This window comes from Streptopelia decaocto (genome assembly GCF_964273445.1).
Source record: "Streptopelia decaocto genome assembly, chromosome: 9".
Lineage (NCBI taxonomy): Eukaryota > Metazoa > Chordata > Aves > Columbiformes > Columbidae > Streptopelia > Streptopelia decaocto.
In genome coordinates this window covers 13,045,472-13,057,698 of record NC_138664.1, presented here as the reverse complement: position 1 = coordinate 13,057,698, position 12,227 = coordinate 13,045,472, and the positions used below count along the sequence as shown (strand labels likewise).

The 12,227-nt window shown below is 52.7% G+C and overlaps 1 protein-coding gene across 3 annotated transcripts in view; it reads right to left on the bottom strand.

The window, feature by feature from the left end:
• FRMD5 (FERM domain containing 5) overlaps positions 1-12,227 on the bottom strand; it is a gene marked incomplete at its 5' end in the record, with an annotated part of 89,503 nt that overhangs the window by 9,148 nt on the left and 68,128 nt on the right. Inside the window, 7 exons of one of the 3 annotated variants that reach the window (XM_082061235.1) lie at positions 711-799; positions 4,193-4,280; positions 5,273-5,396; positions 6,173-6,270; positions 10,031-10,109; positions 10,668-10,710; positions 11,629-11,733. In XM_082061235.1, coding sequence (XP_081917361.1) covers positions 711-799; positions 4,193-4,280; positions 5,273-5,396; positions 6,173-6,270; positions 10,031-10,109; positions 10,668-10,710; positions 11,629-11,733 — 626 coding nt within the window. Of the gene's footprint in view, positions 1-710; positions 800-4,192; positions 4,281-5,272; positions 5,397-6,172; positions 6,271-10,030; positions 10,110-10,667; positions 10,711-11,628; positions 11,734-12,227 lie in introns of those variants that run through there. The other 2 variants (XM_082061236.1, XM_082061237.1) reach the window with 2 other exon arrangements.

Below are 12,227 nucleotides of genomic sequence, written 5' to 3'. Positions count from 1 at the left end.
GACAAGGACGGGCAGGTGAGAGGCTGTGCAGGGCCCACAGCAGCCGGTGGCCCTGGGCACTCACTGAGAACTGCAGGTCACATGCTGGGGTTTGGGGACAGCAGCAGGGCAGCCTCAGGACCCTGTTTTCAGTGCCTGGGAGGTGACACGGGGTGGTAAGAAGAGCCTTGGCTCAGAAACCAGCAGCTAGAAAGGGGGACACACTGGGGTGAAGCCAATGGTCAGCGGGGTGTCCCAGAGTCACCAGGACCTCGTCATACAAGCACCGGCCAGGTGACAATATCAGTCATGAGGGACACACCAGCCAAAATCTGAGATGCAGTAAAGACTGAGGAACAAGGCAACGGAGTTCAGAGGGGCTGGGGTGCTTTTGAAGAAGTCCAGGGCAATAAAGCAACAAAAAAGAGCATTTTTAGCTCACCCCGGAGCCCTGCGGCTGAGGGGCTAAGGCAGAATTGGGGCCAGAAAACAGTGGCAGCACAGAGCCAGCCGGGCTCCTGGGCCCCACCATGTGTGGGACAGAGCACAAAGTGACACCCTGAGGGCCATCGCCCCATCTCAGGAGCCCCGAGCCCGGCAGTGAAGCCAGTGCACAAAGCGAAACCCCACCAAGTGACACCCCGAGGGCCATCGGCCCCTCTCGGGAGCACTGAGCCTGGCAGTGCAGGCACCGCAGGGCTCCCGGCAGAGCCGGGGAACTCATCACTCACCACTTGATGAAGTGAACCCTCTTGTTTCCCTGCAGAACGACAAAGCCGAAGGGGGTGAAGGCCAAAAACGCTGCGTTCCCCGACACATCCTGGAAGAAAACAGCAGTTTCTCAGCAAGTAGAAATCTGAGATCATTTATTGGTGTGATTTGTAAGCTAGAAGTGATCTCTTAATTTGAGGAATGTCAATCATCATCATGCCTCCTATTGATTAGGTTTTGTTATTTTAGGGCAACTGGCCACCTTTTCAAACCATAAATGGGACTGTTGAAACTTAGCCACTGATAAAATGGGACTAACCCTTCTTTTAATACATTATATAGAACTTTTTTGGGGAAAAATGTAGCCTGCAAGATATAATATTCAACATGAGAGAGGTTTAATAATCATTGTAAATAAGAGCTACAGGTGAATTGTTGGTTGAAGTGGTGGCTTTTCACTTCCAAGGCAAAGGTTTAAATTAATCACTAGATCCCAAGCTAATTGAGATAAATGGTTTTAGCTTTGTCCCTGCTGTAAAGTAGTCCACATTACAAAACCACTACCCATCTGGTTTTGCACACTTGGCATAACTGGGATCTTCTCAGGTCTGGACTGGCATTAAAGTGAAGTATCTCTCACTCCTCAGGAAGGAGCGACCCCTCGGTCAGGGTAAATGTCACTGCAAAGGAAATCTGCTCCTGCTTCTGTTAACAGCCCAGAGCTTAAACATCTGTCAAAAAGGTTTAAGTGCTACAGCTGTTCTTTTTCATAAAAAAAACCAATGTCAGAGTAAAGAAAGTAAGTCAATATGAGACAAGGACTTTATTTCCTTACATCTGGTGGAATTAAAATGCTCAGAGACATTAAAACTGCCTAACTTACCATTTGCTCCCGACAGGCAGCCTAACACATCCATGATGAGCTTTTGAACTTTATGAAAGACAGACATGTGGAAAGCAACACAAATTGATGTAGAACACACTATTATTTACTAAGGGCCAGGTTGAACTTGAGTGAAGCAAAGCAGGTGGCTTTCCTTCCCTGCTTTCCCTGGAGGATCTCTGGGAATTGCAACTCCTTTTCTTTAGCTGTGAGGGTGGTGAGAGCCTGGCCCAGGTTACCCAGAGAGGTGGTGGATGAACCATCCCTGGAGACATCCCAGGCCAGGCTGGACGGGGCTCTGAGCAACCTGAGCTGGTGAAGATGTCCCTGCTCATGGCAGGGGTGGCACTGGGGGAGCTGGGAACGTCCCTCCAACCCAAACCCTCCTGTGATTCTATTACATGTAGATGTGGCACTTAGGGACACAGTTTAGTGGTGGATTTGGGTTTATGGTTGGACTTGATGATCTTCCAACCATGATGATTGTATGATTCTCTGAAAACGTCACTGAGTTGGCAAAGCTCACACGCCATTTTGACCCTCAGCCCCAAGGTGGTGGCGATGCTGAATCCCCCACACTGACCCTGCCAGTGGCTGCTCCCTGCAGGTTCACTCGGCCCAACACCCCATACACCCCCCAAAACCTGCCAGTGAATAACAGGGCAGCACAAACGAGGAGAAACCGCAAGATAGGTCCCAGCCCCAGAGATCCCATCGCTTACTGGGGAGCAATAAACCACCAAGGCCCCACCAACCCCTTCACTAGTAATTAAACCACAAAATGGTAAAAGCCATTAGACCTGACTCCCCCGGAGCCCCGCGCAGCCAGTGTGGCTGGGCGGCATCCAGACAGCGCCAAACCAGTAATTAGTGTCACACACAGAGCAAGCCAGCACTTTAACTTAATCACAACGTCTAGACTCCGGGGAAGCGATCATTAACTGCGCTGGTGTGCACGGAAAAAACAGTTACACACTCAGTTTTAAGAATATTATGAAACACTTGTGGCCGCTCAGTAATTGTTAGATTTGCCCTGACTTTTATTTGGCTGGCAGAGGTTCAGGTGGCTTTGGAGGGATGCTGAGCCGCAGGGAAGGCACGTGCCAGGCTCGGGATCTCTGCTGCGTTGGGCAGGAAAAGCAGGCAAGGAATTCTACAGGGGTGGTTTGCAGAAGAGGGATGCATGTTCAGTGCCTGTGGTCCTTCTCCTACAATGTTTTATTCGAGGAAAATGTGGCACGGAGCACCTCAGCAACAAGCAGAGCTGCCCCGTGCCCAGTATCTCCCCAGTTCAGGAGTACAATTCTCCCCCTCTACTTCCAGTTATGCCCTTCCCTGGCTTAATCAAGAGGTGACATATTTTCTCTGCTGTTTGCCTTCCAGCCTGGGATGCTGGATCTCAGTTACCTCACGGTGCAGGGATGGCAGAGAGCCAGTGTTGTGATGAGATATCCCAAATTTGAGCAGAGAACAAATTAGTTTTAAATCCAGATTAGATCAAAAATCCATCTTAATCTGTCAAGGGTGAATGGCCAAAAGCAGAGACCCCTGAACATCAACCCAACACCCTGCACAAGGCAGGACGCAAATCCCCAAACCCCTCGTGTCTGAGACACAGCAGCTCTGTCCAGTGGCGGCAGGAATATTTCTGTGCAACTGTACTGAAACCAGCCTGTGGATAACGCACCAGCCCAGCAGCAGCTCCTGCAGCTCATGGGCTGCCCAAAGTGCTGTTGCTCTTTCCTCAGCCTGGGAAAACCTTTGGGAAAGGGAGAAGCAGCACCTGAGCAGAGGGATGTACCACTGGAGTGTGGGATGGAGAGGGGAGCGGAGGAGCAGGGTCCCCTGGGGAGCGGGGGATGCTGGAGCGAGCAGGGGTGCTAAATGGGGCGCAGGACCCTGCAGGGAAACAGGAACAAAGCACAGACCTCCCCACACTGGCACTGAGCCTGGGTGCCGAGCATCACTGCCAGCAGCACCGCCGAACCGGCGCAAATGCAGCTCCCCCCGCCTGGCAGTGCCTCCAGCAGCCACAGCATACCCTGCCAGGCCAGGTGGATTCACCACAATGGCATATTTATGTGGCATAATCCAGGTAAAATTCCCAGGGACCATGGAGCATCCCACATCTATCTGCACACGATGGGATTATAAGGGACCAGAGAGAGACACATGCAATGACATCTACACTCAATAAAAAGCACTTCAAACAGAAAACTGGATTACTGGCCAGGGAAGAGCAGAGCGATAGTCTGTCTCTGGGAGATTAATGCTTGTTGGTCTCTCAGACACATTACTGACCTTGTTACTGCCTCCAAATTACAGGTTTTCACAGAAGATGATGGGCCACTGACTTTTACAGTTGTCTGCATGAGAAATGATTCCTTACAGTTTCCGTGTGTGCTCTCTGGAAGGGTTTTGGAGCGCTCCCCCTCCCCTGCGCTCGCTGCGGCTGGTTTTTGGGGCTGGAGATTGCAGTTGGCTCCAGCACAGCCCGTGTCCCACAGCTCCGCCAGCACCGCAGCCCCACGGCAGGTAACAAACCAGCCACATCTGCAGCTTGTTACTGGCTGGAGCAAGAATCCAATGCAAGGAACAGTGCTCAGAAAAGTGTTTTACCTTGCAAGGGTGTGGGTCAACCCCATAGGTCTCCAGAGTCTGGGCTTTCCTAAGGAAATTCAGCTCTGAAGTAGCTGGTGTCTGCCCACTGCAGGGGGGAGAAACAGAGAAAACAAGACTATTGCATGGAAGACATGAACAGGAACGTCAGCCCTTGGTGACAGGGTTGCCTTGCCATCAGTGACAAGAGGCATCAGCCACAGCACGTTCCCACTACCCCTGTCAGCACAGCCCGTGTGCAGCAGGAGAGCAGTGTGGAGCCCCTCCGGCTCCCGCCAGCGCATCTCACAGCACCACAACCCACCAAAACCGAGGTGCTGCTGCCAAATGAGGGGTTGAATTTCCTATAGGCAGCACAGGCATTTCTTCAGGGGGAGGATGGGGAGTTTGCTGGGCAGAGGCCAGCAGCCCCCATGATGTTCGGGCATGGCTCCCCTGGGGTCCTGGGAGGTGACAGCCTCACAGTCCCCGCCCCGGGACCAGCTGTCCCACGGGACACGGCCCTGGAGGTACCAACAGCACCGTGGGAGGACTTTGGGCTTTGCTGATGGTCTTTGCACACAGTGTGAGAGAGCACGTCCCCAGAGTGGGGTGAAGGCAGAAGGGGTCTGGGAGTGGTTGGTCACTGTCCCCATCCTGCCAGGGAAGCCCAGGGACGCCCAAGCTGAGCCAAGAGCTGCAGAAACCCCCCAGCCCGGAGGGACAGGGCTGGTTTTGCCCCAGGACCAAATCTGCTCCAATGCCCACCTGTTTTTGTTATTTCTCTGCACTTTCTGCAGCTTGTTCTGTCTGCTGGATCACACTTGCAGCGAGCAGAGGTTTGGGAAATGCAGCAGCTTCTCTCACAGGGTGATTCGCTGTGATGCTTCTGTGCCATCAAACATCCTGCTTTCCCAAAGCTCTCTGCTCTGCAGTTTGCTGTTACCAGTAGTGCCAAGAGCCCCGCTGGTTCCCAGCTGGATCTGACACACGAGAGCAGCGAGTGCTCATCCCACAGCACAACCGAAAATCCCAAACAGGGGCAAAAACCAGCTGAGCATCTGGAATCCCTGCTGCTGCCCAGCGAAGCCCCGGCCATACCTGAGCTCCAACTTGTGGATCTCTGCAATTTTCCTCTCCAGCTTCTCCGAGTGTTTGGGGAAGAACTGGAACTTGGAACTGTAACCTTCCGGGTGCTTTCCTGGGTCATAGTCCCCAATCTCAGCTGGAGGCAGATGGAAACGGTCACAGAACCACAGAATGGTTGGGGTTGGAAGGCACCTCTGGAGATCACAGCCCAGGGTCCATCCCCATCCCAGCAGTACCCAGATGCAGAGCTCAGAGCATCCCAGGAATGCTGCTCCCACCCACCTGTGTTTCCCATCAGAATGATCATTTGTAAGCCATTTACTGCCTGCAATTAATTTCACCATTTGCTTGGGAATCACCCACCAGCAGACGGTCAGTCTCCCAAATCTATTAATTCCTCAAGTTATTTGCCCAGAGCCTCCTAGGAACCTTGTGGTTCTGTGTTACAGCAGCCTTGGGGTGTCCCAGTCCCCAGCCCCATCCCAGCTGGCTGGGAACAGTGAGAGAATCCTGCTCACCCCGTGGGGTGCAACTGTGACTTAAAAAAATAAAATTAATTGGAAATCCGTAAAGTGACATGGAGAGCAGATCTGGTTGGAGTTACCGCAGGCTGTGCACAGTCCTGGACACAAAACTGCCTGTCCCAGGGCTGCTCCTGCGCCCGGACAAGCACAGAGCCAGGGCCCGGGCTGGCTCGGCCCCAGGGCTACTGATCCCACTTCCTCACCCCCCTCCAGCCCAGCCCTGCGCCACACAACCACAGCACAACCACAGCACAACCGCAGCCCGGCAGCATGGGACCCACATCAGCAGGACGGCATTTGTATTCTAGGTGCAGTGATCTGTTGTAAGTGAAAGAATGTAATCAGTACTTAGCATGAAAAGTAAATTTATCTTGTCAAAAGGCACTACCTTGAAGGATATAGGCGGCCAACAAAGCAGCATCCGAAGTCTTGCAGAGGAGACGGCCGTGGTAGAGATCCCTTTTGATCTGCAGGAAGACTAAGTACCTGAGGACAGAAGAGATAGTCCGTTTATTAAGCAAAGTTTAAATTACCTAAACAGGCAATTTAGATGTGGAATATCTACCACGACATGCACTAACATTTCTTTCTGAGCATCCCATTTACAAGACATTACACTTGCTGGAAGCCAACACGTGCTAATTACGGAGGAGTTCCCCGTCAGGGCCGGTGCGGCAGCTCAGACTGACAGTCCCAGCCCGGCAGGGACATGGCATCTCCCCCGATCCAGCTCCCACCTGTGCAGTCACACACAGCACAGCAGAGACACAGAGCTCCCCGGGCATGGAGACACGGGGATGAGCATCCCAGCAGGAAAACACACACAAGAGGAAAGTCAGACGAGGCAGTGCGGGTCCCTGCAGTCCTGGTGACACTTCACGACCGCCCCAGTCCAGCATGAGGTGCTCGGGGATGATGCTCTGAAGGGTCTTGTGGTCCTGAGCCCCCCAGCAATGCTGTGCTTCCCCATCCTGCATCCCCACCTGGCTGCTCAACTCCCCCATGGCCTGATTTCCTCCTTGCCCAACTTTCTGTATCCTCCCAGGTCTCACCCAGTTCCCCACTCTGTGCTCCGCAATGATCAACACCACATTATCCAGCGCGAGCTGCCTCTTGCCCATCTCCATGCACCAACGCCCAGTGATAAGGTAAACTAGGGTGGGAAACTACTTATTTAAATAAATTCAAACCTCAGTAACAGCTTGGGCTGAGTCACACAGCAATACATTTGGAAAAACCTTTTGATGGTAAAACATAAGTCACAGAGTGGAGGGGCAAAATGGAAATTGGACTGCTCGGAAATGTGTTTAAATGATCAGATTTGCACTCTGCAATATCTCAGTCATGCCTCATTTCTCAAATCCGTATTTATGATGAGATAAGCCACTAATTTTCACAGATAAAATATCTCAAAAAGAAAACCAGATATTAAAGTGTACTCATTCCAGGGGAAAGTGGATTTTAAGCCCAGGTTTGAGCTGCAGGCACAGCTCCAGTGCAGCGAGCAGGGCAGCCCACCGCATGCATTTAACCTGTCTGGGTCCCCGTCCCGCACCCACCATGGAACCCCGGTCAGGAAGGGAAAGTCTGTAAATCTGAGCTGCAGTGCCAAATCTGAGCAGGTGCCAAACAGGTTCTCCAAAGCCTTGTTTGTTCCTTGGAAATAGCCCCTGGAAAGGGGAATTCTCCAGAGCAGCGCTGGGATGCGGCTGCCTCGGAAAACGAGATTAAAGATGGGAAATATTTAATGCCTCGGAAAACGAGATTAAAGATGGGAAATATTTAATATTTCCAAACTGGAAGCCATGAGCTGCCATGCAGCTCCACCCCACTGCCCTGGGGGTGCAGCTCCCAACACCCAAGGGTCAATCCTGACCCCATTTCAGTTCTCCCTGCCTGACAACTGCAGACATTTGCTAATCTCTGATTAAAGAAAAGAAATACAATTAACATATTATGTGTGCAGCTTAATGCCCACATAATAGCTGTCATTAAAGACGAGGGTTTTGGCTGTTTCACATTTAAATGAAGGTCTGATGGCTACAGTTTCTGGGAGTAAATGTAAAATCTGCAAACTAAATAAATGCCTCTTAAGCAAAACAAGGAGATGTATCCGTGTGAAACTACTGGCCACTTGTGTGTGTCCCCTGAAATGCTCCTGTCCAAACCCCAGGTCGGTCCTGTCCCAGGCAGCCCATGGCGGCAGCAGCTCTGGCATTCTGCACAGGGGCGCATTTCAACCGGCCCAGCAAACGCGCTGGGGACTCTTCTCAAAGGCTTCGCCCCCTCCACAGCTCCCCAAGAACTGAAACTTTTTCTCTCTTCCAAACAACATCTTAAGGGTTTTTTTTACTTTTGTGGGTTGGTTTTGGTTTTTTTTTTGTCCTTCTGTGAAACACAAGCAAAGCTTTCCTTACTTTTGTACTCCAGCATTAAGAAATCAAACCCCGGAAGAGTTTTTGAAACACGTAACCATCCTCTACTTCTTCTAACTGCGCTGTTCACCACAAATACAGATAGTTGATGAATGCAAAACTGAAGCAAAAAGCTGAGGCCAGGTATATTTCAAACACCCTGCAAAACCGGCTGCAAAAGCCCTGACATCCTCTCTCATTTGCTGCCTGCAGAAATAGACTGAAAATCCTAAGATTTAAATCCTGGAATATATTTAGCTCTATCAGTAAGCCTACTTAATTCTCAGCACACTCAGCACAGACTCCAGCTATTCAGCAGGAATATCTAATGGCAGCCGGAGCAAATGGAGCAACAGCAGCCCAGCGTGGGACGGGAGGGGCAGAGGGATGCACAGAGGGATGCAGGGGTGTTCGGCTCCAGGCTGCTGAGATGGAGCTGCACCAAGTGCGTAACAGGGACTATTTGCCACCATCTGAGGGCATCTGGGGCCAAGACATCGGGGTCCTGCAGTTTGCAGCAGCTGGCTGCCCCCAGAGCAGGACAGCATTTCCAGCCTGCTTGGCAGCCATCAAGAGACATTCGTGCTACTTTTGTCCCTGTTTTTACAGGTAAGAGGGAGGTTTTCTTATCCAGGAGCGATGATGTCCTGCCTTGGTCAGGTACATCCCAGGCAAAAGCAGAGGCAGGAAGCACAGGGTGATGTTTTTTCCCCCCCACTTTGCTCCCAGATGCAGCCCACTGGCTTTGGCTGGAGCCTCCACCTGCATTTTGGCAGCTGGGACCCTATAGGTTTTGCACCTTTCACACCCCAAACCCAGATCCAGGGTATTGTCTTTTAGAAAAAGTACCATTTTTATGACTTTCTCCCTAACAAACCCCAGGCTTGTAAAGAAAACTAGGAATTATTAGCAGCAATAATGGCAAAAGGCTCCAGGGGACAAATGCAGGAACCTTCAGTTTCAGGCAGCACCAGACCCTCCACAGGGGGGTCTGGGCTGTCAGCCCCACAGATCTGCAGTCACTGCTTGTTTGCCAAAGCTGCTGTGGTTTCTCTGCGAGTGCTCATGACGTCCATCCTTCTGGCAGGAAGAGCAGCGTGAAGAGCCCCTAAAGATAGCAACTGGAGAGCAGCGCTGTCAAGTTTCTGCATCGCAGTTTATCACCTATTTCTCCCAGAACATCCATGCCCCTTATGTAAAAGGGTTGTGGCTTAATTATTTCCAGGGGACAGCAAGGGAACTGGGGACACTTCAGCCCTTTCCGACAGACCGAGCACACGCAAGGACACCCTGAGCTGGGGACGTGCTCTGGCGCTGGCTGTAACAGCTGATTTGGAAACAGTGAGAGTATTTGCAGAAGCAGAAATCAGACTCTGAGGGTGAACTGCTGTTCCTGCTTGAATCCACTGTCCAGCACCGTCCAGGACAGGGGGTTCCAGCTGGAAGGAGAGATTTTGGAGAGCTGCAGGGAAGGGCACATGCCTGGTGCTGCCCAGGAGCTGTTCTGCACCGGCAGAATGGCACCGAAGCCACCACGGATGTTACGGTGAACAGGGCTGCGACCAGAGCACTTTGCCCTGGAATTGTGGTTTGTGTAACCGGCTGCAGCCAAAGATGAAGTCGGTGAGTTTAAACCCACAGGCAGCACTGGACACAGTGGCCCCACATGCTCACAAACCCAGCTGGAGATTTCCAGAGTTTCCGCACAGCTGGGACAATGCAGAAGCGTTCAGGAAATTCCAACGGCTGCTGCTCTCTCTTGACTATAGGGGGAAGATGGGCAGAGTGTTCCTGCCCTGGCTGAGCCCTTGCTGGCTGATCCCCATCCTCACCTGGTGATCTCCTCCTTCAGAGCTGCCGGGTCCGTGGGGTAGAACTTCACGCGGAAGCACATGGTGAAGGGAGGCTGGGCTGCAGAGAACAGCGATGCCACCGTCACCACACGCAGGTTTGTCCCTGTCGTCCTCCCAAACAACCCTGCTCCCAGAGATGGTCAGATACTGCTGGCGGGCTCACCCACCCTCCCCATTACTCCAAACACACCAGCTGCCCCAGGGCAGGAGGGAGGAGATGGGTCCAGGGCTGGTCCCTGCTGCTGTGCCATGGGGGAGCAGATGTCCCCAGCAAAGCTATGGTGAAGCGCCTGTGGCACCAGCTGCACACCCCGCTACCCAGCATTGGTGAATCTCACTTTGCTCATCCCCATCATCCCTGCCCTGGTCCCCGCAGGGCCGGTGCCCCATGCCCGTGTGCTGGGGGCCACGGCCGGCTGCAACTGCAGTGGGACCGGTGGAGAATGACCCCACTTTCAGCCCAGCAGAACAGCTCTGTGGATAACTAAGGCCCTTTTTCTGGGAGATGCACTGGGAATTGACCCCAGAGGGGAAGGACTGGATAAAATGGCAATATATCTAGAATGTAGGGAGCACACATCACCTGTCGGGGACAACTGGTTGTGGTCATACTCACCCCTCATCTGTTTCACGACCGACTTGGTAAATTCCAGCCAATGCTGAAAGGAAAAAGAAGGTAATTAAAGCAACTCAGTAACAAATACTTTCAATTAATAATGCCCATTTGCCAGAAGAAAAGATGGTCTGAGTAAAAACCCCAACATTCCTCCTCACACAGTGACTGTGCTGGGGGCTCCCCAGAGCATCGTGCAGAGACGCTGGTGAGTGCAGAGCTCAGCCACGCTCTCTCGAACCGTGCACACAGAGACAATTCACAACCATGCTTTATGTACAGGGGTTTACTTCTACATGTGTTTAAAGAGGCGATTCACCAAAAGCAGGGAAACAAAGAGCCGACACAAGTGGAGCGGCAGTTAACGATCCCTCAGCATCATGCAAGGAAAATGCCGCTCGCCCACTCCACAGCCCGCTGCAAATCCGGCCATCGGGTCCTGCACAGCATGATAACAAAGGCCAAGAGGCAAATCTGGAGAGACGGGAGAAGGCTGGAGAGCTGGGAGGAAGAAAGACCAAAAAACACAAGTTGGGGAGCACAGGTGACATGGGGGGTGACGGTCCAGAGACCTCGCAAGAGGCAGCAGCATCACACACTCCCAATGGCTCCAACTCTGCAAGGCGGGGAGGACGAGGAAGAGGAGGCTACTGCTCTGGGTGAGAAAACCCAGATGAGTGTCAGTGGGTGCCCTGGAAGGGAGAAGGGGCAGCGAGGGGCTTAGCACAGCCCCTTCCCGCCCTGGGCGGCAGCAAGGGAGCAGCTCCCAGCTCAAAACAGAGACGGCAGAAAGTGGCTTGTCCTTCCCGCAGCAGGGGCTGGGAGAATCGCTGGGGAAGAGCCCCCATCACTGCCCATCCCAATTCTGTTTGCCCTAGTGCTCAGCCGCAGCAGCGAGGACACGTCTGATAGCACTCAGCTGCATGAAAACCCCTCGCCCAGCCTGGGCACGAAGGGCTCTCACCCTTTGCTTGTCGGGGTCCACGAAGCGGATGCCGAAGTAGTCCTTCTCCAGCAGGTTCAGGTGGTGGCAGAGAAGGTCAAACAGGTACTGGCCCTTAGCATCTCTCTGCAAGACAAAGAAGCTCATTGGCAAAGTGCAGGACGATGGCAGCAGAGGGAGGAGCTGGGGCACGCCAGGCAGATGAAGGGTCCGACACTTATGGTGACACCAAGGTTGCTGCAAATCCACCAACTGCCCTGGTGCTTCATCAGCAATATTTTCAGCTCAGAAACCATCTTACATCCCACCCAAGAGGCAGCCAGGAGCAGGACCCCAGAACACACCAGCCCCATCCCTGTCCAGAGATCTGTGGCTCGTGTGCGGGCAGAATGCTGGGGCTGCCCAGGGCTCAGCAGGAGGCGGCAACATCGGCCAAAAAACACGTTTGCTTGGACAACAAACCTCTGTCAGCACTTTGTAGGTGAAGCTGCCTGGACAGAGCGTGTGGTGAGAGTGGGGCAGTAGAACGGCAGCCGCTGCAAACACGGCCTGAACACCGCCAAACAAAACATGCGGGGTGTTTTAAGAGCATAAGTAAAACTGTGAGCAAGGTCAGAGTC